General features: G+C 36.6%; 1 protein-coding gene across 3 annotated transcripts in view; it reads right to left on the reverse strand.

The window, feature by feature from the left end:
• CPED1 (cadherin like and PC-esterase domain containing 1) overlaps positions 1–27,483 on the reverse strand; it is a 301,570-nt gene that overhangs the window by 167,766 nt on the left and 106,321 nt on the right. For all 3 annotated transcript variants that reach the window (XM_060156796.1, XM_060156797.1, XM_060156798.1), the window contains exons 7-11: positions 7,799–7,941; positions 6,852–6,924; positions 5,459–5,626; positions 4,114–4,218; positions 2,390–2,559 (exon numbers count right to left, since the gene is read on the reverse strand). In XM_060156796.1, coding sequence (XP_060012779.1) covers positions 2,390–2,559; positions 4,114–4,218; positions 5,459–5,626; positions 6,852–6,924; positions 7,799–7,941 — 659 coding nt within the window. The remainder of the gene's footprint in view (positions 1–2,389; positions 2,560–4,113; positions 4,219–5,458; positions 5,627–6,851; positions 6,925–7,798; positions 7,942–27,483) is intronic.

The raw sequence follows: 27,483 nt of genomic DNA on the forward strand, positions 1-27,483 counted from the left end.
CATGTGATTAGAGCAAATTACACTTGCTACTTTATTTCCAGTAAAGTGAAAATTAGCAGAGAGTACACACACATTGATTTTAGTGTTTTCATTCTGTTAAGATTTCCACTAATTCTGTTGGGACCTCTGGATTCTGAGCCTCAGGGCACAGACTTAAGTGTCACTTTTTCTAAATGTTGCTTTTTTGACTTTATTTCTCCTCACCTTGTTGCTATAAGCAGATGATTTTTATTTAAAAGGGTGGAGGAAGGCATTAAACCCCACAGATAGTACAGGTATGTAAAATTGGCTTTTTTGGTATGAAAGACTGGAGAAGACCATTGTGAAGATAAGGGCAATTATGAATGACTACATGTGATCTTCCTGTCAGCATGAGGTCTTGGTGTAAAGCACTGGATGACAGGCAAAAGGCCAGGGCCCTAGTCTCAACTCAAGTAGCTGCGTGGCTTGGGCAAATAACCCATCTTCTCAGCACCTCAGTTTCCTCATCTGGAAAATGTGTATCATATGCATCCTCCTTGTAATACACATGAATGATAATTAAATATATATACATTCACTGGTAAACTTGAAGATAATTAGAATTGAGTATTTTTTCTTAAAATGTTCTAGAAACAATTTATGTAATTGTTTCTTGATAAAGACTTCAAGTTTACTTATCTTAGTGTTAACTTAGATAAAGCTTTCATACTTATCTTGATTTTCCTATAAATGAAAGAAAAACATATACCCCATTTGTCGATGCTGAAGTGACTTTTGGATGGTATAGGAACAGGAAACCGAAAGTATATTAATATTTACTACCTATCTGGTCTGCAGCACACCACACACTATGCAGTACATGATGGAGGTTATCTTATGTAATCTTGAAACAATACTTGGTAGGTGGTATAATCCATATTTTACAGGTATGGAAACTGAGACTCAGAGGAAAATCTTACCTGCTGTAATTAATAAACTCTAGAGTTGGGATTTTTTAATCCAAGTCTGTCTGATTCAAAAAGGTCCTGACTTTTTCTAACTATATTTAAAACTGACCTTTAGTAAATTTCATTGTTGGAAGGAATCAGTTAGGGTTAGAATTAGGCTTAAATTCAATATTCTGAGATTAAGTCAATTGCTTAACCTTATAACAAATGTGGACCTTGAGACAAATTTTGGGAATAAACTTTCCAAAGCTTGCATATCTCAAAGGAACTCACCCAAAGTTAAAAACCATACTTAAATAGACTCCTTGGTAAATCAAGTCTGTTCTTCCCTCATCGACAACGGCGAAAGAGACAGTCTTGGATTGAGTGAGTGCAAAGAACAAACAAAGGGACAGTAGGCTGTATTATTTAAAACCTAATTTTCAAACAAACAAACAAAACCTTCTATCAATCCTATTATTTCGGAGTATTGAGAGAATAAGCCCAGCTGCATAAAGATGTGGCAATTAAAGTGAGTTCTGGTCCTGGGAGATGTCCTATGAATTCTTTGAATATGTGATTACTTGTATTTTTGAACTATTAAAAAAATGTTTCTTATAGGACTGTTTTCGCTGTCTCCCGAGGCAGAAGGAAATGAAGGACAAGTCAGTAGAATTGAGGCCGTTCGTGAGGGTAACTTCAGAGACACTGATGATCGTGCACAGCCATCTAGTCTTTCATTCCCTTGGGAGGTTAGGTTTACTTCTGTTTTCCTGGCAATAGACAAGTCAAATACTCACTTAATTCTATCATATAAAAGGGAAGCAGACTTAGCTGGCACCATAGGCACTGCCCCTTCCTCTGGCAACTGGGAGTGTTACTATGTTCTCTGGCCCAGCAACCCGCTTATTCACTCATTACTACCCCTCATTAGAATGGAAGTGGACATAGGAGGCCAAGGACCTTTTCTCCTGGCCGAATGCTTCTCTCTGAGATTCCATCTTCTAAAAAAAAAGTTCTAATCTTGCGGTAGAGACAGACATATTTATAAATTTGGATAGGTTTTGCCTAGAATAAAGTCATGCCTCAAAAACTCCAAATGAATGCTCATACCGTCTCGGGCTCCACTCTGACTGATGGTTCATAAAACAAATCTCACCTAATTCTCTCTGTCTGATGCTCCCGTAATTCAAGGATATATATCACAGGATGAAACTAGCTTGAAACTTTTAATTTTAAACATGACTTTTGAATGGAGTCAAGTCCTGATGGTTTGAAAAACTGTTGGATATATTTTTGTTACAGTGTTTGAAGACCACTAGAATCATTATGGTTTCAATGTTTTAAAGAAGCTTATTTTCCAGAGCATGAATTTTTGGACACACTTCTTTTTGTTGCTTTCTTTAATGTAGGCAATGCCTTTTGAAATCAATCTTTAGAGATTTTTGGGGTTGCACAATTCAAATTTGTGGCTCTCTTACCATTCCAGCGGGTGTGGCTGTGCCTTTTTATTCAGGAGCTGAAATTGTTCGAATACATTTAAAAGAGACCAGTATTGGGTCAGGATGGAACCAGGTTTCCCCACAGGATTTGCCATATCATGAAATTCACGCATCAAAGATTGAAGCCCAGGAGTAGTAGATGGGAAGAGCTGAGAAGGAATATTCGAAAGCAGAATATCAGAATAAGTTATGGAAAATAAAATGTAGTATTACTAGGAAAGGTCTTATATTTATTTATTCAGATATTTAAAAAATCAGATATTTATTTAAAATCCATTATCTATACCATAATTTAATTTTCTGTGTTGCTGTCAAGGTAAATGCCACTTTTTATAAGGAACTAATTTTGCTGATGTTTATACTTTCAAATGGGGTGAATTTTATTTCCCTTTTCATTGAAAGGAAATGGATATCTGCTTTCTATAGATACCTGAAAACAGTTGAATAACAGTGAGTCAGGTAGCAGGAAAAATGAGGAGACATTCTTTTGGGTTACAAGTGCCTTACAAATCTCAGGGTGAGAGATATTAATCCTACCAAAAAAAAATCTATGGTTATCCTCTTTCTACTCTGAGAGTCAGGAAATTAGTGTCTGCCCTTTCTGCTACAAAATAATTCTTCTATTCTTCACATTGTGCCAAGAGACGTTCTTTACTTTCACAATATCTTAAATTGAAGATATTGAAGGATGAAGGATGAAGCCAGGTCTCTGATTATCTTTGTAGAGTATGGACCCAAACTGTCATGAATGTAATACTTACTATATTTAAATTAATTAAAATAACCCATCAATTATGTTATCTTTGGAGTAATAAGCTTACTTTGAACCCTCTAAAATATGGAGCTAAATTATAAAAACAAGTGTCAAACCTTCACTAATTAATTTAGTAATTTGGTTATAATTCATACAAGTAGCATCTGAATACACAGATTATTTTAAGTAAAAAATAAATATTTTATTCAAACAGATTAATAGTAAATTATTAGTAGACTTTTTAAAATGCTATTTTAAAGAGATATTTTGTATAAACACATCTTAGGTAGAAAAATATGAATCCAATATAATTTACCTATTAAGGGCAGAACTGGAAACAAGGCAAGTACTGAGCGTGCACATGTATATGTAATAAATTATCCTTTGATATTGAGCAATAACTTAACAGAATCCAGGAAAATACATAGAAAACAAAATAAATGCCATATATATTTTTTGGCTGAAACCAGTAAAAGTTATTATAATTATTTACGTTTTCTTTCTTTGGATTTTGCTACAGAGTTACAACAAATTAAGATTTAGGTAGTTTTAAAAAATATTATTGTTCTATTGAGTAATATTTACTTTTACACAATGAAAAAGGGCATAATAAACAGAAGGAAATTTTGGTTACATTTTGGTTACAAAGCTAAAAGCAAACTTTTTTGGAAAAATGTTAGCATTTTCCCCTTAAGAACTATTAAATCCTGCCAGCTATACTAATTCCATATTCTTTCACTTTTAGTAAGTCAGGTATTATCTGCAAACTCTTAAAGAATATGCATTCTGCTCATCTTAATATTTATATCTCTGAAAAGAAGAAGCTTACAAAGATTTCTATTCCTTAAAGAAATATCTTCACCTAGTTTTAAGTCAAAATCAAGTCTCTTATGGCTGATCTACTGTAATCTCAGTAATCAAGAGGAATCAAAGGTCACTTTTGTTTTACCAGTTGGAATTGTCCCAAACTCCTGAGTTCCTTTATGAAAGTCATAATTGAGTTAATCTCCTCCAAAGATAGGCATTGATTTAGTTCTTTTTGATAGTTTTCACCCTATAATGGGGGGAAAAATGCAACTCTTAAGCAATTGCTACAAAGTCAAACCATGTTTAACACAATTCAAGAACCAAATTTTGAACTCTATAAACAGCTGGGCTAATTAATTCTAAATAAAACATAATAACTTTAACTTGCCAAAATGATGTCAGAATATAAGAAAGCTTCCTATTTGACCAAAGGACCTGAAATAGCTCAGTAAGTACTACTTTGGTAGTAAGGTTGGGAAATTGGGCCCAGAAGGACAGAATGAGTGTGACAGTTTGGAAATGCAGGAAAAGTCTTTTTTTAGTCTTCAGGGTACAAAAGGTCAGAGCAGCAAATTTACACGTGAACCTCATGTATGGGACATTACCATTCTCGAGTTTCATGGATTCTAGTAAACAGACTCATCCCCCCATTTTCCTCACATTCATTTTTCATTATAATTCATCCCTTAGAGCAAAAGATACACATATTACCATTCCCTCTGGGTCAAATGGTTCTAATGGTTTTAATGGCAATCCACTCACTAAGGAAGGGAAACAGGGAACTCTAGGAAGGAATCAATAAAATCATAGGGAAACAACAGTCTATAATGTCATCTCTCTCAAAACCATCTCTCTGTAGAGCATTGCTTCTTGGTGAGACCATTCACATTCTACTTTTCCAAATTTTCCAATTATGGTTTTAAAACTGAAAGATACATAGAAAACAATACTGTACCTAGTAACCTGTACATATTTTTTTATGCATCAAGAAAACTTGTATTAACAGATCATAAAAATTAACCAAGCTTACTCGGAAGCACTACTCCCTAATCATCAGCATCTATCTAACCAAAGACGTTAACCAGATGTGAATGCTTTAAAAAAAATTAGTATTATAACTCTAGTCCCTTGATGTTAATCTAGAGCACTCACGGCTATTCTAACTGCCTCTAAAAGGTTCAGGTATTCCTTTTAAAGTATTTTACAATATGTAATATGTATTCTTCATTATAACCACAAATTTTCCCTGGGAATTAGGGACTGTTTTACTTCATTTTCAACCCATAATTTCATCATAATCAGTCAGTCACATACTTAGGAGACATAAAAATAATATTGGTCCTTAGGTCGGAAAAATATTAAGAGGTTTATATAATGGATACAAATCAATTTCAAATGAATTATCACGTTGCTTACCTGCACAGTAAAGAAAATGGCACCTTCCAAAAATGAAATAAATATTTGTCAGTACAAAAATACGCACTTACCTTAAATATACCTGATCCATAAAGTCTCTGAAATATCTCAGAAAATATGGAAAGTGAAGATTCATTAGACAGGAGAAAATTGAAAGTGTCTTTTAAAAGGAATTCTTCTGTGTTTTGGTCCTCAAAATCCATATTATCATCATCTTGAAACTTCAAATGCTCATGCACCTGTGAAAGAGCAAAAGCACAGCAAATATTTTTCATTGACTTACTTTTAATGCAGTGAAACCACTTCTAAGACGTGATTCATTTCCCGTTGGATTATAGATCAGAACTGACATCTAGTGGTCCTTTTGGAGGTCAACAGTTTTAGAAAATCTAAGTAATGCTCTTTTGAAAATACGATTCTTTATAAGAACATTAACTGTTTTGTAAAATCAAATTAGTTTGTCTTGAACTTCTTCATTGTTGAAGACCTTGTGTTTATGGAAATAACATTTCTGAACAATAAATTTTAAAAATCATAATATAAACTATTAGATATGTGTGTAAAATAATGAATAAATGACCATCAGAAGATGTAGATTCATAAAATTTCAAAATTTTAGAGATAAATCGTTGAACTATTCAGCCAAATGTCTGAGCCATATATAATGTCATCATTCTCCTTGTGTAATAGTTTGAAAACCAGTCATTACAGTATGAAGTCAAACTCTGGTTGCACATAATTTTATTTTGTTTCTCTTCATTTCTTCTCATGCCATATCCCAAGATAGCTTTCTATAGACTAATGCAATCAATTTTAAAATCTTCTTGCCACTAAGGGCTATTTTAGATTAAAAATATGCTGCAGGAGATGATCTGAATGAGTTAATTTAATTTAAGAGGAAGTAAAACAATCAGAGTGTACAAAAACACTCTTAAATTTCCATATATTTATAAAAATATTGAAAACAAATATTTCAAAAATTCCTATGGCTTTTAAAATTAAAATATAGGCCAATTTTAAACTAAATATCTATATATAAAGAATAAAAGAGTTACCTTTTTTATAAACCCATATGAATAAGCTAGGTTACCTGCTATTTTCTATTATCTAAATGTCTGTTTTCCTGCATTAACACATACTTAGCTTTATTCCACATGTATTTCAAAAACAGTGGTTGAACCACAAAAAAATCCATATTTGTTCAACAGGGATGCAGAGTGGGTATTGTAACTCAAATCAGAGACTCTCCATATGCTAGTTAATTCTCTGAACCACAGTAAATATAAGTCTGTAGTAAGTTTGACGCAAGTTGCACTTATTGATCAGTTACTATGAATGAACACACCACCACCACCACCACCACCACCAACACACACACACACACACACACACACACACACACACACACACACACACTTACTTCAGCCAAAGGGGAAGATCCCATGAGGACTCCGGCATACTCACCTGGAGCACTACAGGGGACCTGACACTGCCATAACCAATATCAAAAGTTAAAAGCTGAAAACATAATCTGCATCTGAAATAAAAACACAAGGTAACAAAAATACATTCTATTTGCTGTAGTTACTCTATTATTTGATACTATATCATTACTAATCACTAAGGTTAAATTTCAAGGTCCATACTAATTACAAAGAGCAGTGGCTTGGATAATCCAAAATCGAATACAAGTTATCTTTGGATTTGGAATCTGTTTCGTTCCTTACAGAAAATACAAATATATCCGAAGTATTCATAATACATTAAACGAAGCAATGAAGTGACTCCATAAAAACGTAATATGGAAAAGGAAGCTCTCCTACTCCTCCGTGCTAGGCATTCTTATTCGCATATAAAGCTTACATTCTTATTCGCATATAAAGCTTACATTCTTATTCGCATATAAAGCTTACACTCTTATTCGCATATAAAGCTTACATTCTTATTCACATATAGAGCTTACATGAAGGCACCTCCTGTTTTGACATACTCGATTTAACATTTCCCCAGAAAAAGGCATTAAATTATACTCAAGTAAACTGAGATATGGAGATAAGAGTTAATGAATTTTGTTAATAAAAATCTATAAATAAAAATATACCTAGTCAATGGAAAGCATATATGATAAAAATAACTGAGCTTGAAAGGGGCTGCAATTAAAAAGATAATTTAAATAACTGTGCCTTATTTCTTGTCACCACTATTTAAATACTGGTGAGTCTTTAACATGCTCTGAAGTTTTAGGATCAACAAATTAGAAAACATAAGTTTAGAAGTTCATATTTTACACGGATATAAAATTTTCTAAGTAGCACCTACTTGTGATAATTAAGATATATTTTCACTAACAATCGATTGTTAGAAGTAGGGTTTTTTTTTTAATTTTTTTTAACATTGAAATTTGTCTTTACCTATGGAAGACCTTTGGTCCCAGAGTAGATGTTTCACTGAATACTTCAGCTGCTAGCAGGAGTTTGCTAATTGCTTCCTTCATGTTATCAAAAGCCTGAAGAGGTGAACTTGTTCTCAGGAACGTCTCAAAAAACGTTTGCAGCTATGAACAAAGTAAAGGATTCATATGTTGAAACTACAATCTCAATTTGTCTCTCTATCATTTCCAAAGTGAACAATGTGAAAGAGCCCTTCAGACTATCTCTCCTTGACACACTCAAAAAAAACTCCTTAAAAAGGAAAATTTGATCATCTAAGACATATATACATACATATATATTTTATGTATACATATATATATAAAATATACTGAAAGAGTATATAATATACTTAAGGTATATTATATAATAAATATATATTATCACGTAATATATAATGTATATATATTGTATACATTTAAAAATATAAGCCCTCCGATTGAATGTGGGGTGCCAAAACATGCTGTAATTTAAATTACTTTAGAGGTGCTTACTCCATTTTTCTTCTCATTCTATGGCACGTAATCATGGAAAGTGAAGGGGAACTCACAGAGCTTGTGATCAGAACTGCCAAGTTTATTTTGTGACTCTTCTACCTAGGTGAACTTGGACTTGCAACTCACTCCTCCGAATTTTTGTGTCCTTTTCTTTAAAATGGGTTACTACCTACCAACAAGAGAGTTGTGAGGCCAAATTGCAAGAAAGTCACTGTAAAGTATGAAATTCAAATCTAAGCTTTTTATTATTATCCCTTTCCTGCGTATATCAGAACAAAAAGAACTATATCGAAATTGCTGCTTCTTCACGGTGTTTTGCTGTGAGAGCTCTAGCCAACCACAGAAGAATCTAAGAGAATCTCAGTGTCCTCCTAACATGTTAATTTCAGGCTTCATGTGGCTAGAGAGAACGAGGCCATATTACAAAAAGGGGCAGGATGTTAGGTTTATGTCTTCATAGAAACACTATAATTGGTATCACAAAGAGCTATTTTTATTTGCTTAAATATGAAAACAATCACAACAACAAAACTATATCTTGAGGATGCTTAACACCAAAGTTCAAGTCAAACTTTCTAAAAAGTATAAAACAGACCTCATATTGATTCATAAACTTTCTCTGGATAAACATACGCTTTCAAAAATGAAGAACAAAAAATATTTTTTGAAAAAACATGCAGCAGGTATACTATTAATATTTTTGGAAGAACAAACTAAATTTATCTGAGCTGCGTAAGACTGCAAAGTGAAAAACTTTTGTTGCTATAATAATGAAGGACAGATATTGGCACAAATCACCTGAGGGAGATGGTAAATGTATCTTTAAGATACGCAAGCAAAATTCACCCAAGAGAAGCAAATGCTGACTTCATAAACTCTTCCCAGCTGAAAACCAGAAACCTAATGAGATGTACACTTTAAGACCCTATAAACACATCATTAGCATTTGGCAGTTAGGGTGTTTTTCCCTCTCTAAGGACTAAGGAAAATGAATGTAATAACTGTATGATCAAAAGAAAATAAATCAAAGCTAACACTAAAAATATTAACACCCTTGAGCCAAAACAGAGTCACACGTTTTTCCAAATAAAAGTAACTCATCACATTTCACTCACTTCACCATATTATATAGAAAGGGTTATTGATAATATTATTGCATTTTTCCATTTTAATATTTTCTGAATATCACAGGGTTCAAGGTTAATAATTTAAGAACGTTGGAAATGTTTGTGCAGCACATAGGATATATAAGATTTATTATCAAATTATATCCTCCATGGTAAAAAATAATTAGCAAATTACTGCTTAGGATTGTATTTACTCTTCTACTGTGGAAATGTGTATTTCTTAATTTTTGACTGTAATTAATTTTTCACCATGTGGAAAGCACTGTGTGCTGGGTTTTGGGGGACAAGGTACATAGTATGGTGGTAACTCTATAGACTTTAGAGGCTGAAAGTCACAGTCTCGACTTTGGTTCTCCTGTTACTACTAAATTGTGAGACCTTGCGGGATTACTAACAGTAACTTTATGGAAGTATTGCTAGGATTAAATCAGAGAATGTACATAATAAGGTACACCACCACCCATCACACATCAATATTCAGTACACGTTAGCGCCTTTTAATAATTAAAACAAAAGTCCACAGCCTTCCTTCAATCAAGGAAGAACATTTAAAAAATATATGATAAGCCTTTCAATAAAAATATATTTAAAAGGGAGAAGAAAGAGGCATGGTGGGTAAATAGACCCCATCACTGGTATGTCTCCCAGCAGAAGTGAAAGAGGAAAACTGAAGGACCAAAATAACTGGCTTTCCTCCCATTTCCCTAAAACTCAGCCTTCCAAGAGAAGGACCAATGTCAACCACCGATCATGAAAGCAGGGGGACAAGAAGCTAGACAGCTGCCATTACAAACAGAAATGTGGAGAGAGGAGATAGAAATGGCATTTAAAAGGCACAATTCAAAACAGAGAGACTTCTTCATTTTTGTATTCGTTCTGTTACCAATCTTTGTCTCTATATGCATTTCCTTCTATCTCATTGCATGCATTTCCATTTATTTAAGTCCTTCAAGTCAAAGAAAATTCTAGATGAGTCATCTCTTTATTTAGTACAGTGGCAAGCAAATTACATATGCCAGAAGTGAAAGTAGAATCATGCAAATGCTTACTATTTTTTTTTAATCATCAACTTTCAATAAGTCGCCCAGAGAGGGCAGAATACTTATATCAATTTTTGAAACTAATCCACTTAGGCTAAGTGGCAGACTTCTTTGACTGTCTGCTCATATTGTAATTTGTTACACTGATTGTATTTCTTTGGTCAAATACTTGAGTTCTGTGCATCTCAATGTGCTCGCACGTAGAAAGAGAGAAATGTGCTTGATGATTTCATGAGACAATGTCAAATCTGAAATTATTTGATAGTAATTCCATTCAACCCACAATACACTTTTCACTCAGGAGCTTTCTTAACCCAAACACAAATATCTGAAAGAACACCTTCACTTTTGTAAGTTAAAATCAGCCGTGAACTCAAATATCACGGAGACTTCTCTGTCTCTAGATCAAGACGTTTAATCGATGTTTTTGAATTACCTAAACATGAGAATATAAGATCCCAAGGAAATCAGTGCCTTGGCAGTAAGGTAAAAATGAATAAAAGAAGATCTTAAAACATTTAACATGACATGAAACTATTTTATGAACTATAAATTTTCCTCCTTCAGTACAAAAATGAAACACAAATTTAGTGCAAAATAAATTATGTAGAAAATGACCTTGTAAGATCATGGCTGTAAAACCAGGCAGTTAAAGCATCACCACTTGTTTGTACTTGTGTAAAATTCAAGCAATAACCCAGTAAGGTATCTGTAATTTCCACATCTAGCCATTGAAATATACGTAGATGGGTCAAAATTATCAACTAAAAATAGAAGGACAAGAGGGACTAAGGATGAACTTCAAAATATTTGTAGGAAAACTTCAGTTATGTTTTTAATATCTTAAAATATTTCTAAATTGCCCTTATATTCACCTCATTCCCCCACCCCACCTCTCACAAACCCCTCCTGTGCTAAATTCTGGGCTTCACCTGATTAATTTCCTTTATCCTCCCATAGGACCTTAGGCAGATGGTTCTCAGTGGCAAAGCATGTTGTTCTGTGTTAAACGTGTTGACTTTCTTGTTTGCTCTCACCATTAGACCATAAGATCTTTTAGGGCAGATACTGTACCATTTTATCTTTGGGTGGCCAGTATCTAACACAGGGTAGGTATTAAGTAAACACTGTTGAGTAACTAAACCTAAGTATAACATTACAGAAACCACAGAGACTTTGATAAGAGAAATAGTTTACTGGAGCTTCTGGATAACATAAATTTTCTCCTTAGGACAACATGTTTATCTCTCGCTTCCATCTCGTGAGCGAGGGAGGATGAGCATTTTTCTGGTGACTTGTAATAAAACCTTTGAAAAATAGAAGCTCACAGCTGTTCAGGAGAATTTTTGAGATAAGAAAAATATAAGAGTTAAAACACAGGATGAAAGATTAACCAATTTTAGAGTTTTTTTTTAAAGTCATGTTCTTGACTAACTGAGAAGCTATAGCAGAATACTGATATATCAATATTTTGAATTTTCAGTAGTGTTTAATAGCATTGTACCTTATTAAAGCTTACCAGAATTTCCCTCAGTATTAATGCAGGAGAGAGAAGTTTTCATCTTCTCAAAATAAAGAATATTGGTACTTAAAACCATTTTGCAGCAACAAGCATATGAAAAGATGCTCAACATCACTAGTCATTAGGGAAATGCAAATCAAAACCACAATGAGGTATCACCTCACATCCATTAGGATGGCTACTATAAAAAAAATCCATAAAATATTAAGTGTGGGCAAGGATGTGAAGAAATCAGAACCCTTGAGCACTGTTGGTGGGAATATTAAATGGTGCAGCCACTATGCAAAACAGTATGGAGGTTCCTCAAGAAATCAAAATAGAATCACCATATGATCCAGTAATTCAGCTTCTGGGTACAGAGCCAAGAGGATTGAAAACTGGGTCTCAAAGAAATATTTGTTCATCCATGTTCACAGCAGCATTAGTCACAATAGCTAAATGGTGGAAGCAACTCAAGTATCCATCCATGGATGAACGGATAGACAAAATGTAGTATATACAGACAATGGAATATTATTTAGCCTTAAAAAGGAAAGACATTCTGACACATATTGCAACTCAGATGAACCTTGAGGATAGTATGCTAGTTGAAATAATCCAGTCACAAAAGACACTGCCTGATTCCACTTACATAAGGTATCTAGAGTCGTCACATTCCTAGAAAAAGGAAATAAAATAGTGGTTGCCAGTGGCTTGGGGGGAGGGGGAAATGCGAAGTTGTTTAATGAGTATATAATGTCAGTTTTGCAAAAAGTTCTCGACACTGGTTTCACAACAAGGTAAATATTTTCGACACTACTGAACTGTACACTTAAAATGGTTAAGATGGTAAATTTCATGTTATGTATATATTACCACAATTTTTAAAATTTTTTAAGTAATATTGCAGTTTTCACAGCCTTACTGCCTCCAATAACCATGTTTAAACACCTGTTAATTTTGTACCACAAAAGTCCAGAAGAACACCTTTTTAATGGTTATAAAGTTTGCAAAAGAAACAAAACACAAAATAACCCCTCCCTTGCTCCATTTCTCAGCTCCTGCAAATACTGGAAATAGTTTCCATCTCTATTACATCTCCTCTTACTCACTGTTTTATCCAGAAACAATCTTTTAACCTTGAACTTTTTGCTTGTTTAGTCTGAGAAATATCACACAGCAAGCTTGAATGCTCGTAGGAATGACCAAGAATAGAGGACAAATTTATGATGGAACACGAAGTCTAGAGGATGATCATTTCAGGTTAAAAGGAAAAGATCTTTTTTTTTTTAAAGGAAAATATCTTATGTGATATTTTCCCTTAAAAGGAAATATCACATAAGAGTTCTGACTCAATTTTATCCATGGTAGAACTAAGGACACAACTAAATATATGAAATCCAAGAGTCTATGTTCTTTTCCAAGTTAAAAGGGGAATAAATATGCATTCAAATCTACCTCTTTTTAATACAGTTGGAATTTAATTTTTTGCGGTACGCGGGCCTCTCACTGTTGTGGCCTCTCCCGTTGCGGAGCACAGGCTCCGAACGCGCAGGCTCAGCGGCCATGGCTCACGGGCCCAGCCACTCCGCGGCATGTGGGATCTTCCCGGACCGGGGCACGAACCCACGTCCCTGCATCGGCAAGCGGACTCCCAACCACCGCGCCACCAGGGAAGCCCAAGTCTATTGTTCCTGATTGATATTATTATTCTGCCTTTTACAGACTCAATTGGGATCTCTCTGTCTGACTCTGACCTAATCATTCTCTCTCCCTGGCACTTGCCAAACTCTTAAAGTGTATCTGAAGGAATTTGAACACCTCAGAATTTTATCCCAATGTAATATATTTTATATACAAAGTATTTTTTGATCACCTTATAATTCTCAATAAGAAAAATGTTTATACATTTAATTTAAAATTTCAGTTACCATATGGCTCTAAATTTTAAAATATTTTTTCCAAAGAGTTACGATTACAATTATTTGTTGTACACAATTGGTCAGAAAAATAGAAATACATTACAAATCTTAATAAATAATTTATAAAATAAAAAGTAAAATTGGTTTGGAAACACACCCCTTAGATGGATATGACTTCTTTTTATTCACTTAGTTGAGTCTTTTTATCCATTGAGACAGCAGTATTTATTGTTAGAATGAGAAGGGTTCAGCATTGGTATTAATATTATTTTCAGTGTAAGCATGGAGAAGATTTGTTCACACAAATACATAGATGTAGATGGAAGGGTTTAGCTAGAGCAACAGGACTTAATTCCTTGAGCTCCCTCCAAAGTATATGAAAAAAAAAACAAGTAGTGATTTATCATGAAATATTTAATTTTGTTAAAAACTGAAAACAATCTGAGTTGTGGAGGATTTGTTACTTGGTGATTAGCATCCTTCACTTTCTCTAATGAAAACCATATTTAAATGCACCTGTTTTGGGGAGGGGTTGCAACATTTTTTCACCCTGGAGCCATTATTATTATAATATTAGGGATAGGTGAGCGCTAGGTCTTTCTTTGGAAGAGCAGAGGTCTGTGCATGAAGGGATGGGGAATAAAAAGCACCCGCTTTAGAGGCGCTGTCTCAGCGAGATCAAATTTTAGGAAGGTATACGTGGGAAAGATGAAGTTATGGGCATTGATTCTCTTGAAACTGTCTATGGGCCTGTGAACCCCTTGGAGAGTCTTCATGGCTCCCCAGAGGCACACGACACCCCACTTGAGGATCATAGCTCTGGCTGTGTCTGGCCCAGAGAACACATCTGCTGCACGTCAGAGGGCTGTGGAAGGGGATGAAGGGCTGGTGAGCATTCTGGACCGTAGCAAGAAGTCTCCTTTGTGTTTTAAAGGGTCATGATTTAGGGGGGAAATCAGATATATAAAAACAGAAGGAAAAGAGGAAAAAAGATGTGAGAAAGGGAGGGAAAAAAATGACTAAATTACAAACCTAAGCACTGATGTGATTTTTCATTTCACGCACGTGTGGTATTTGGATAAAATTCTATGTCATACTTAATAATACTCACTAACCCCAGCCAAGTTGACACCATGTGCCAGACACTGTGTGTTTCTCATGCACTGTTTTGTTTATATTCACAGCAATGCTATGAGGTTGATACTCATTATCCCCATTTTATAGATGAAGAAACCGAGGCCTGAGAACACAAGTAACTTGCCTAAGGTTTTACAGCTAAAAGGTAACCTGTATGGGTGTTGAAACCAGTCTGCTTGGCTGCAAAGCCCCAGCATTACCTCTGCTACTGCGGCTTTGATTATACAGATTTAGGAAGGTGGATGGACCCTGAAATATTGAAGAATGAATCATCTGTGTTTTTACTTTCACGGAAAATGTGTTTGAAACTGTCACAATTCTCAAACACCCGCACATCTAACAAATCAACTCAACAACTTGAGCATTTTTGTAGCCTAATTACCTTTTGGAAAAACTAAGGACATTTCTTTGTGACTTAAATGAAATTGCCTGAATCAAGAACAAATTCTGTGTTAAGTCAAATGATTTAAGAAAATAAATATTCTCGTCATTTGTTTTAGCTCATTGAAAATTGGCTTGCTTTAGGGTAAACTACAGAAAAACTCAATTAGGATAGTTTTTCCTCATTCTCTGGAATTAGGATAGTTTTTCCTCATTCTCTGGAATTAGATCAAAACTCCAATATTTAAGTAAGTTTCATGCTTCCAGTGACATGAATAATTTTATTCCTTTGTACTTCTTAATAACCCTAAGCTTTAAAGCATACATTAAAATTGGAAATTCAGGAAGTAGATTCTGTGATTTAATCAGTTTCATGGTTAAAAATTTTTAAATTTCCCATATGTATATCAGAGAATTGATCAGGAGCAAGGTACCAAAATACAGAAGGCTATGAAGAGCATAAAAATTTAATTATTTGCTTTGAATGGTAGAACCCTGATTGCGTTATATTCAACCTTCTCAGGGAGCTGGCAGGTTATCCTTATTGCCCCGTCTAGAATCTCTCAGTAGGATATAAAGGATTGGAGAGATTTTACAGAAAAAAGCAAAAGTTAGGGGCTTCCCTGGTGGCTCAGTGGTTGAGAGTCCGCCTGCCGATGCAGGGACGTGGGTTCGTGCCCCGGTCCGGGAAGATCCCACATGCCGCGGAGTGGCTGGGCCCGTGAGCCATGGCCATTGAGCCATGAGCCATGGCCGTTGAGCCTGCACGTCCGGAGCCTGTGCTCCGCAACGGGAGAGGACACAACAGTGAGAGGCCCACATACAGCAAAAAAAAAGTAAAAGTTGTAAGATTTTATCATTGGACTCTGTGGACATATGTCTACTGATTTTCCTTATATGAATGCCATTGTTCAAGCAGGTCACAGCTTCTTCATTTTCAGTGCCTAGAATGCACAGTCGAATGCCTGCTGCTTCTAGTTTGGTTTCTCCAACCTCACTCTGGCTTCCACCCCAAACGCTGGATAAACTGAACCCTTTCTAGGGTGCACAGATTCCTAATTATTCTCTTCTCGCCTTCTTATTGGAATACATCACACTTCATCATCCTACTCTCCTCCAAGGGAACTGACCTGTGAGTTGAGGTCCCATGTTTTTGAAGAGAACCCTTGATCCCATGGTGGCTGAGAAGCAGGCACTTCTGCCTGGGTTGTTTTTACAGTAATGGGGACCTGGACAGCTGGGACCTGCCTTGTCACACTAGGCAGGCTGAGCAACTAGTTATTCTGCTCACGTCTTAGAAGTGGCAGGAGGGAGAGGGAATGAGGTGGAGAAAGGCGGGGAGGAAAGTGAGCGGGAAAAGAAACACCAAGCTCCCAAGGCGAGAACTTATTCTATGCAGGGCCTTCGGGCGGGTTTTGGAGCAAAGGAGACCGAAGAGCCAGACAAATGGAGACGAATCATGTAACTGGCTAGTCTGCCGTGACAGCAGGAAGCTCTCCTCCTCTCCACCTCCTCACTTCCCGCTTCTCTGTCCCACCTGCTTCCATGTTCTCTGTCTCAGGAAAGGGCACCACCAGTCACATCATGGCTGCAGAGTCCTCTCTGAGCCCTCTCTGTCTAGTCCCTCTCTCTCACCTCACCACTGACTCTTGTTTCTACCTCCAAAAGGTGCCAGTTTCTCACCTTTTTTTTTTTTTGGTCCGCGGGCCTCTCACTGTTGTGGCCTCTCCCGTTGCGGAGCACAGGCTCCGGACGCGCAGGCTCAGCGGCCATGGCTCACGGGCCCAGCCGCTCCGCGGCATGTGGGATCTTCCGGACCGGGGCACGAACCCGCGTCCCCTGCATCGGCAGGCGGACTCTCAACCACTGCGCCACCAGGGAAGCCCTTCTCACCTTCTTTAGATCACCACCTCACCGACCCGTCCAAGCCACCATCCTCCTCACCCAGATGCCTTGCAACTGGTCACTCTGTCCCCACTCATAATCCTCTTCAGTCTGTTCTCTACACAGCAGCAGCAGAGTGGGCTTGAAAAGGCAGATCTCATGACGACACTGTGGTGTTCTGTGATCATGCCTGGACTCTCCTACCTCAGGGCATCGGAATGGGCCCTTTGCTGGGAATGCTTTACCACTAGCTCTTCAAATGACACTCAGCCTCCTCCATGAAGCACAGCTCAGATGTCACTTGGTCAGGGAGATCTTGCTACCTCTCAAAAGTGGGCAACCCAGTCACTTTCTACACAGCCTCCTCCCTCGTTGCATTCTTAGCAATATTAAAAATCTGCATTATGCCAAGGGAAGTAAGTCAGACAGAGAAAGACAAATACTGTATGACGTCACTTATATGTGGAATTAAAAAAATACAACACACTAGTGAGGATAACAAAAAAGAAGCAGACTCACAGATATAGAGAACAAATTAGTGGTTACCAGTTGCCGGGGTGGGGGGGAGGCAGTGAGGGGGGTGGGAGGTACAAACTATTGGGTGTGAGATAGGCTGAAGGAGGTATTGTATAACACGGGGAATAGAGCCAATATTTTGTAATAACTGTTCATGGAAAGCAACCTTTCAAAGTTTTATTAAAAAATTGTAGTTCTCTATATTTGTTTATATATGTATAATTAATTTTTGTCTGTATTTCATCTACTATTCAACACAAGAATAAACTCCATGAAAGCAGGGACTTTGTCTTGTTTGTTACTATATCACTTGAACCTAACAAAATGTCTAGCATATGAGACACTTCATATGAGAAGTGCCCAGTAAATATTTGTACAAGGAATCAAAAAACTTATTTAACCCATAGGAAACTAGTCCTGTCTTTCACATAGAAAAAGTGGTTCAGAGAGGTTGAAAGACTTGCCTGAGGTCACACAGTTGGTATAAGGATCTTCCTACTGCACATCCATATCTAGGCCTCTAGAGGTCATGCTTTGGGATTTTTGTTTTTAGTTCTGTAGATCCAGCACTATAGATCCAGTACTAGTGATTTACTTCTCTCTCCTTTAGAGTAAAAATGCAATTGGATATACGCTTCTCACTCAGCCTGAAAGAACGTCATCATTGTCTTATTTGTATTTTAAAATCACATTTCTTTTTCCTTTAATGGTAACTCCTTGAAAGCATGAAAATGTAACATAGTTCCTCAGCGTAATATTTTTCTTCTTTGACTTCTGAGTTTAAAGTAATAATTTCACTCTCTGTGACTTGAATACATATTCTTTATGTAGATAATTTGGGTAATCAAGCACATGGGAAAATTCTCATGCCTTTCAAATATATCTGGAATCAAATTTCTGATAGAAATCAATTTGGAACAGTACTTTTTTTTTTTTAAGATGTTGGGGGTAGGAGTTTATTAATTAATTAATTTATTTTTGCTGTGTTGGGTCTTCGTTTCTGTGCGAGGGCTTTCTCTAGCTGCGGCAAGCGGGGGCCACTCTTCATCGTGGTGCACGGGCCTCTCACTGTGGCGGCCTCTCTTGTTGCGGAGCACAGGCTCCAGATGCGCAGGCTCAGTAGTTGTGGCTCACGGGCCTAGCTGCTCCGCGGCATGTGGGATCCTCTCAGACCAGGGCTCGAACCCGCGTCCCCTGCATTAGCAGGCAGATTCTCAACCACTGCCCCACCAGGGAAGCCCGGAACAGTACTGTTTTAAACAGGTAAAGGAGGCTGTGATGGCTGGAACTATTGGATTCTGGAAGACTAGACACCAGGCATCGGGAAGCTGGTTTAGAAGGGGACACATACCACATATAGATACATATAAATACAGGGATACCAGGAATTCCTCTCTTGTTTGCAGTCCCTTTCTCCAAATGGTAAAACTTGCTTCACAGAGCTTCTAATAACTATTAATAGTTTCATAAGCATGGAGGTGAGGGAGAAAGAACAAGCTGTTATGAGACAGAGGATAGACTGGGGGGTATGGGGATGCTCCATATCAGGAAATGAGGAAGTCAGAGAATAACTGCTTTACTGGAAGATGCTCCAAAGAGACAGAATTTTAAAAAGCAATGAAATATGTCTGTATATTGCAGTACGTATAGAATACAGCACGATGCGTGTGTGCAGGATCCTGGGAAAGAATCCATCTGTGTCTGCCTTACTAACATTCAGAGACATGAACGACAAACTTTCAGTTCCACCTCACAATATTAGGTCATTTATATAATTCAAAGGAATTCAGGCTAAAAACCGATTTGAGGTTCAGGCTGAAATCAAACAGAAGTACACACAGAAGATACGTGGATAAAAATAATGCACTCTCAGATGCTGAGTCGAAAGTGCTAGTGCTAACTTTACAGTAATTAAAAAAAAACCTATGTGTTGCAAAATCTCCTTAAATGGAAAAACAATTCCCAGTGACTTACAAATGTTGATATCATTCCAAATAACTGTGTAACCTAGGTAACTTAAATTGCACTGAAGATTTACCACCATTCAGAATCTCTACTTAGCAATATAGCCTTACTACCACAGCATGGATTATCAAATAACTTTTCAAAAATAAATATGTATATTCCAGTGAAAGAAAATGGTCAAAGATTTGCTGTCCAAATATTTTTGCTTTCTCTTTTTCTTTCACTATTGGACAGTGCAGGCAATACCTATAAAGACCACTTGGGGGCAATACAGTATTTTTGTTGCGTCTCATCACATAGCTATGTAGGTTTCAGAGAAGATTGCTGTTTCTTTCAAATTTGAAGCCCCATTTTAATGTATGGGAGGGAAAAGGCTGTATTTCATTTTAAACTTACAATGCATAAATCACATAAGACAAATGCAAGTCTGATTTTCTCCTGAAGGGAACAAAAGTCTGTCTTCTTTTAGCAGACAAATCAGTCTTACCTAGTTGGCACATTTGGGAATATTTTATATTTAGAATTTGTCACAGCTTTAGAGATAGATCTCAAAGAATAAAGGAAACTGTAAATAGAAATGTTTAAAATGACAAACATATAATGATCTTCAAAATGTACTGGTGGAAAGTTATTTTGTTTCTATACCTAAAGTGAAAATGTAAATATCACCTGTCTTCTCCACTGGGTATATATTTTAGAATAAACTTAAGCATTAAAGTAATTAATTTTTGACGACATTTACTCCCATTGTCTTCACTGTTATTACTCTGCATTCACATCACACTTTGTAAAGGGGTTATTTTATTACTGATTAATCTTTTCAGCAAGTTGATGAGTGGAGTCTCTATTCCAAGCCATTTCTCTCCCCTCTGTCTGCTGAGTATTAAGTATTGTGTCAGGCACTGAAGGTTTTCCTTTTGTAAATCAAAAATAAACATAATCTCTTTAAAGAATTTTACATGTATTTAGGCAAGTAAATTTTTCTGCTTCGTTTTTGTTCTCTTGATTCTTTTATTTACTTTATCTAATTTTTTTCTCCCAGTATATTTTCCTGTCCTCGGAAGATATTTAACATTACCACAGGGATGCAAAACTCAGGTGAGCCTTGTTGTCAAAGTCCAAGAATCAAGGCTTATGAAACTTATGAAATTAAATTTGGTAACTCTTTTGGTGCCTTCTTAGAAGTGAAAAAACAATCAGGAAGATGGCAGGGAGTTTTGCCTTAATTCATGGGTCCATTACCCAGAGATTCATCTTAACAAATCCTTATCATATGGAGGGTAGTGAAGGAAGAGATTATAGCTGCTCTGCCTTTGAACATCCTTCTGGCTTAGCTAGCTCATCTGTTGAAGAAATAATGAGAAACTGAAAAATTAAGATGGTGTTCCCTGTGGGTGCTTAAATTGCTCTGGAGCACTGCTTACAAGAGTCCTCATTTTTCATGCTCAGTTTTTACTCTAAACCCTTGTTTATTTTATAAACTTCTGATCAGCGAGGTGTACCAGAAATCAGAGCAATAAGTCTGTACGGGATAACAACAGAAAGAGGAAGAGCCTCCATAAACTAATTTATAAGAGCTTCTGTGATGTCCACAGGCCATCCACTCCTAGGCTCCAGTTTGGAGAAATGACACTTGATCTTTTTGCAAATCCTTAACTAGGCATCTTCCTCATCCCGACACAGGCATCCACTAGATGGCGCCAAGGAGAAGGGGGCTTTGAACAGGACAGGTAAAGTGGGGGCGGGGAGCAAAGGAGTAGGCAAATACACACCCTAAACCCCAAACTATCACTGAGGCCTTCCCTCTTCCATCTCTCCAGCATCCTGAATGGATTCACTTACTTCACCTGATTTCACACTGAAGTCCCTGAATATCAGTTAACCTCCATTCTTCTGGATGGATAATTAACACTTGTCCATCAGTTTTCTTGCATTAAAGGAAATAATAATTAGCAAATTTATTCATTAGGGTTAAGTTTCACCTTTATGTTGTCACTACAATGCATATATACAATGTGTCCATATCAGATAATTATATCTGTTCACTATGTTAGTTCAGAAGAGATGACATAATTAACAAAGATGGTATATATAAATTCATTATATTTATTTTCTGTTGCAGAGCCTACTCTAAAATTTATCTTCTGTCACAGAACCTATTCTAAAATATTTCCCCAAGTTGCAGTTTTTAGCAAGTTATAATTAACAAGATACCTTTAACAAAAATGATAATGATAGACAATCATTCACTGATTAATATTTTTTGAGGGCTTCCCTGGTGGTGCAGTGGTTAAGAATCCGCCTGCCAATGCAGGGCACATGGGTTCGAGCCTTGGTCCAGGAAGATCCCACATGCTGCGGAGCAACTAAGCCTGTGCGCCACAACTACTGAGCCTGCGCTCTAGAGCCCGTGAGCCACAACTACTGAAGGCCGTGCGCCTAGAGCCCGCGCTCTGCAACAAGAGAAACCACTGCAATGAAAAGCCTGCACACCACAATGAAGAGTAGCCCCTGCTCAACGCAACTAGAGAAAGCCCGTGTGCAGCAACGAAGACCCAACACAGCCAAAATAAATAAATAAAATAAGTAAGTTTTTAAAAATATATATTTTTTGAGTGCCTGGCACTCTCCAGATTTTGCCTGCAGTTCTGAAAGCTTAGGTTCATGGGTTTAAATGATCACTTTTGATCAAGTAAGCATGGCCATGATTAATGAATAATTTTCTTAGGCTAATAATCCAGGTTCAGTACTAAGAATAAATAAATGTACAAAATTACCCGAAAGCCTTTTATGGAACAAAGATGGAAATGAATGAGTGAATAAAATGAATGAATAAAGGAAATTTTTCAACACAAGAGACAAAGTTGCCATGGGCAGCATCAATGCCATCAACAGCATAAAACTATTTTGCATTCATGCACTTTAAAATCCTGGGCAGTTGCAAAATAATCATTCTTTTTCTAGAGCTAACATATACCTGAAATAATATTTAACACCAATATGGGCTCATTAGATAAGTGTTATTTTGCAATTATTATTTAGGTTTTTATTGTAAGTCAGCTCTCATCACATGTTTATTCAATTTTATTCTGGTTATCTATAATTTCTATTTATATAAAATCATATTTTAAAATGAACACCCTGATGCAATTTTTAAATTTAATCCAAGCAAGAGTAGACCAAGTAATACATCAACTCTTTTTACAAACTCCCAGAAGCAGGCTTTTATTCACATTCCTTCTACAGCTGACATAAATCTCCTGGGCCTACAGAAGGGCCAGATGCTCAGTGAAGAAGTCTTTTACAAGGTCTGCTCCATAGTCTGCAGTTTAGATGTAAAATGAAGATCAGGAGAAGAACACTTCCTCAAGTTGAAAAACTATAATGTAACTTTATACCTGCTTCGAAAGACATTACTCATTTTTACCTTGAGAATATATGAGCTATCTCACCTGACATTATGAAAGGCACTGTATAAATATTGACGGCAAATGAGGCTAACTTTATCCCTACAACTGTATCATGGTTCCCAAACTGAATAAGAGACATATGCATCTTTTAAAAGGGGTCCTTGTAAATAACAACATGCCCCTCTTTGCCAAGGTTCACTCTCTCCTCTGTGCACATTTGCTGATTGCATCGATGTGAGAGGGAACTGTGGGCACTGGAAATGGAAGAATGGTCCCCCAAAGGCCAGTGCAGTGGTGGAAGAGAGCTGGTGATTCAGAGACTGGGCGGCAGCTTGTTTTAACTTTGGTTTCCATTGGAGGTGATTCTCATAGATAATGACATGAGCAAAGACGGCAATGTCCTGTGTTTTCCCTTTTCCATCAAAGTGGCCCTGCCCAGAAATTCAGATGATGACATCTGCCTATTACGTTTCCTGGAAAGCCACTAGAAGATCATTGCAAAATACAGGGCTGAATTAGAACAGCTAGGGATTAAATATCCTTGGGCAATTTCTTCACATGGTTAAACAATTTTAAATGATCTTTGATTGAATGCCACCCAAGCATTTATCAAGAGCTGATTACATTCAAGGAATTATCCTCATGTAACCTCTGAATATCAAATATCAACAAAAGAACGCCTTCAAATATGGAATGGCTGATCAAAATACAAATTCATTGAAGTTATGTCTCAACTAGAGAAAATAAGGCTTTGGATAGGTCTTCCCGCCAGAAGACACAAATCACTCCAACAATACATTTTCATCAAAGCAGTCAGCTATGATCACAAGTATACAGAATCTCCAGACATCATAAAGAAGTTATAGACAGGAGAGCTTCCTCTCTGCTGGATAACTTTCCAATGGATGACGGGATAACTTGTGTCTTTTTACTCTAAGAACCAAATTTAAATTTCTTGCAGTTAATCTACATGACTTGCATATAAAGACAGCCATGGATGTATTTGACTGAAAGGTATAGTTACAGTGTCTGTGGAAGAGTTCTACTCTTCAATGCATAGGTATAACTGGAGTGTTTTATAATTGAATTGAGAGATTTTTCAGGGAAGAAATGTTTGAATAAAATATTGCTTGCAGTTGAATTTATTATATTCACCAAGAAAATGACATTGCTTAACAGCAAGCAGCAAAAATGGTGGTTTTAAAACTGGATCAAAGGATATAATAATCAAATGTTGCATTTGCTATTACTTTTCTTTCTTCTCCACCTCCCTTTCCCTTTTGAATTTGAACATTCTTTGGAAACATCTAACACTTGTATTTTAAATTAGTTTTACTGTACAGAAGGGGATTTTAGAAAAGTTTAGTTTATAAAGCTTCTATTTCCATTATTTCTCAAATTTGCATTAATGATATTTTTCAACTCTCTCCAAAGCTATAGTACAACTCTCTCCAAAGCTAAAGTATCTCAGCAGCAGACGTAATTGGAAATAAATGAGCTCATAGTTATATCTGTTATTACTTTCATACTCCTTTAGCTGCCAGAATGTTCTATAAATGGCCACCAATAACCAGTTTAGTGGGCTTGCCTCACTGCACAGTGCATAAATCACTACTGATTTAACCGAGTAATTTAGCCTTTGGATTCAGGACTCAGTACAGACACACACACAAATTATGTTTTGTGGAAATTTTTGTGGAAATTTAAGAACAGTATTTAATAAAACATTGATATCACATGGTTAGTCTTTAAAGTGGGTTTTGGTCCTGTCCTCCACGTTAGAATTGAAAACCATTTCTGTATTTTTTTCACTTCTAAAAATATCATACGGTAGCTGTATTTTGGAGAATGGTTAAGTGATTTAACAGATAAGTATAATCTATTTGTTTTACCTGAAGCTATAAGTACTTCAGCTGGGTAAATAAACAGACCCTTGTTTTCTGAATCTATCTGTAGCATCAAGTACAACTTGACCTCTAGAAGGAAATAATTGCTCTCTGGCACATTAATCCAGGAAGCTGCACTACCTCCCTTTGAGAGCAGATAACAGTACTGTCCAGAATAATCAGGCAAGATCTTGAAAAGACAAATCCCAAGGAGAGGATGAAAATGACAAGAACTGCAAGCTTTCCCATGCTACAACTGCAGCTCACATCTGTCCTGCAGACATGACAAAGATATGAATAACAAACAAAGCAGTGAACAAAGCATGAAAATCTAAAGAAAACCAAATCACAAAGAGCTTTCTTTTCATATGATTTTCCTTTAGGAAATACATAAAAACTATCACACAAAAAAGCATATCATTTCTACCAGTCATTTCTACTGGGGTTGGGGGATGTGGTGCTTAAATAAAGAAAAAACAAAACAAAACTTAAAAACAATTACTTGGACTATCTAGGAGCTTCAGTTTCCCATCAAGATGGTGAACTCTTATAGGTTAAATGAGATTAAAGTATGAATTTAACTAAAGAACAAATGAAAACTTGTGTGAAAATGATTTTGAAAGATATTTTGAACTGGTTTGGCCAGTGGTGGCAGTGGGCAGGGATTGCTGGAGTTTGAGGAGGTGTTGCCAGAGGTTTCTTTAAGAGGGCAGTTTGGAGGAAAGCATTTTTGTTTCCCTCCTGCCTCCCCCTGTGGTCCCCTAGGACATTCACTGCCTGCTCCTTTCTTGTTAAGGATGTGAAGCCCACCCCAGGATTCAGGTTGCTGAATGTCCCGCTCAGATAAGGAGGTGATGAGACGTGTGGGATTACATCACATCTGGCATTCACTCCTCTACCCTATTCTCTCTCAAACCCCAAGTTTGATGGATTATAATGAAGGGGAGTGCCTCCTCCCAGGGCTTTTCTATCTAAGAGGTTAGGGAGTGAGATTCTGACCAAGGAAGTCACCTGATACCATAGTAGCAGAGAGAAGTGATCAAAAGTGGTTTTACAATGCCTGGAACTCATCCTCATACCTCTTTTGGATTTACCTGGCCTTCCCCCAATATGATAATGGTGAGAATAAATAGTATCTGCAGGATAACTTAAGCTCAAAGGACAAAATAGGGGACAAATGAAAAGTACAGCCACCTGGAAAGAAAAGCAACAAACTAAATGCCATATATCACGCTCCTAAAACTAAAGGACAAGGGGTTCTGTGGCAATGGATAGCACATTGGACTTCTAAAACCAATGGGCTACGAATTTAAAATAAGCATGATTAATATACTCATACTAGAAATAATGGAAGATAGTAGCAAAATGAAATATTAAAGAAGATCATTAAAAAGAACCAAGAGGAAAAATAGTAAGCAATCAATAGATATAAGTAAAAATGTGCATAGTTCTCAAGTTAAGGGGTATCGGCACATGAAGGAAGGGGTCAAAATCTGGACAACAGAAGAAAGAAAGAAGAAACAGTGAGCAAAAATATTCCAAGAAATAATGGAAACAAATTTCCCAGAATTAAAGAGTAAAGACTTCAGGCCCAAACTGGAAACACAAATAAGAAAAGAAACAAATCCAGGGGGATGTTGTGAACAGTTTAGGGGACGTGAGGGTGATAAATTCCTTGATAAAGTTTGGTTAGGTTTGGTTTTTTAAGAAAACAAAACAAAACAAAAAGTGATTATTTCAACCAGAATTAAAAATCTACACTGTAGATCTACACTGCAATGTGGGGAAGTAGTGTAGAGAGCAAAGGATATTAGTCTTAAGGGGGCAGAGTGGGAGATATTAAAAATTTAAGAACTTAATAGGAGAAAATAAACATGAATGTATGTCTTAAATGAAGGATATCCACTGCATGTTATATTAAGAATGTATAACTTTTAAGCTGACAGAAGAAAATTCAATCTTTACAGTGAAAAGCAGGAAAAGATATTTTAAATGAAACAAAAAGAATGCATTGAAAAATTTAAAAAATAAGATGGTAGTCACAATCTAGGCACATCAGTTAAAAATCATAAATTAGGGCTTCCCTGGTGGCGCAGTGGTTGAGAGTCCGCCTGCCGATGCAGGGGACGCGGGTTCGTGCCCTGGTCCAGGAAGATCCCACATGCCGCGGAGCGGCTGGGCCCATGAGCTGCTGAGCCTGTGCGTCCGGAGCCTGTGCTCCACAACGGGAGAGGCCACAGTAGTGAGAGGCCCGGGTACCGCAAAAAAAAAAAAAAAAAAAAAAATCATAAATTAAAAACGAAGATTCTCAGATTGGATGAAAACAATCAATTCCAAAACTATATTGACTATTTAAAAATACATTTACTACAAAGACATGTAGAAAGGGTAAAATTAAAAA

The sequence above is a fragment of the Lagenorhynchus albirostris genome, chromosome 8 (assembly GCF_949774975.1).
Source record: "Lagenorhynchus albirostris chromosome 8, mLagAlb1.1, whole genome shotgun sequence".
In the NCBI taxonomy this organism is placed as follows: Eukaryota; Metazoa; Chordata; class Mammalia; order Artiodactyla; family Delphinidae; genus Lagenorhynchus; species Lagenorhynchus albirostris.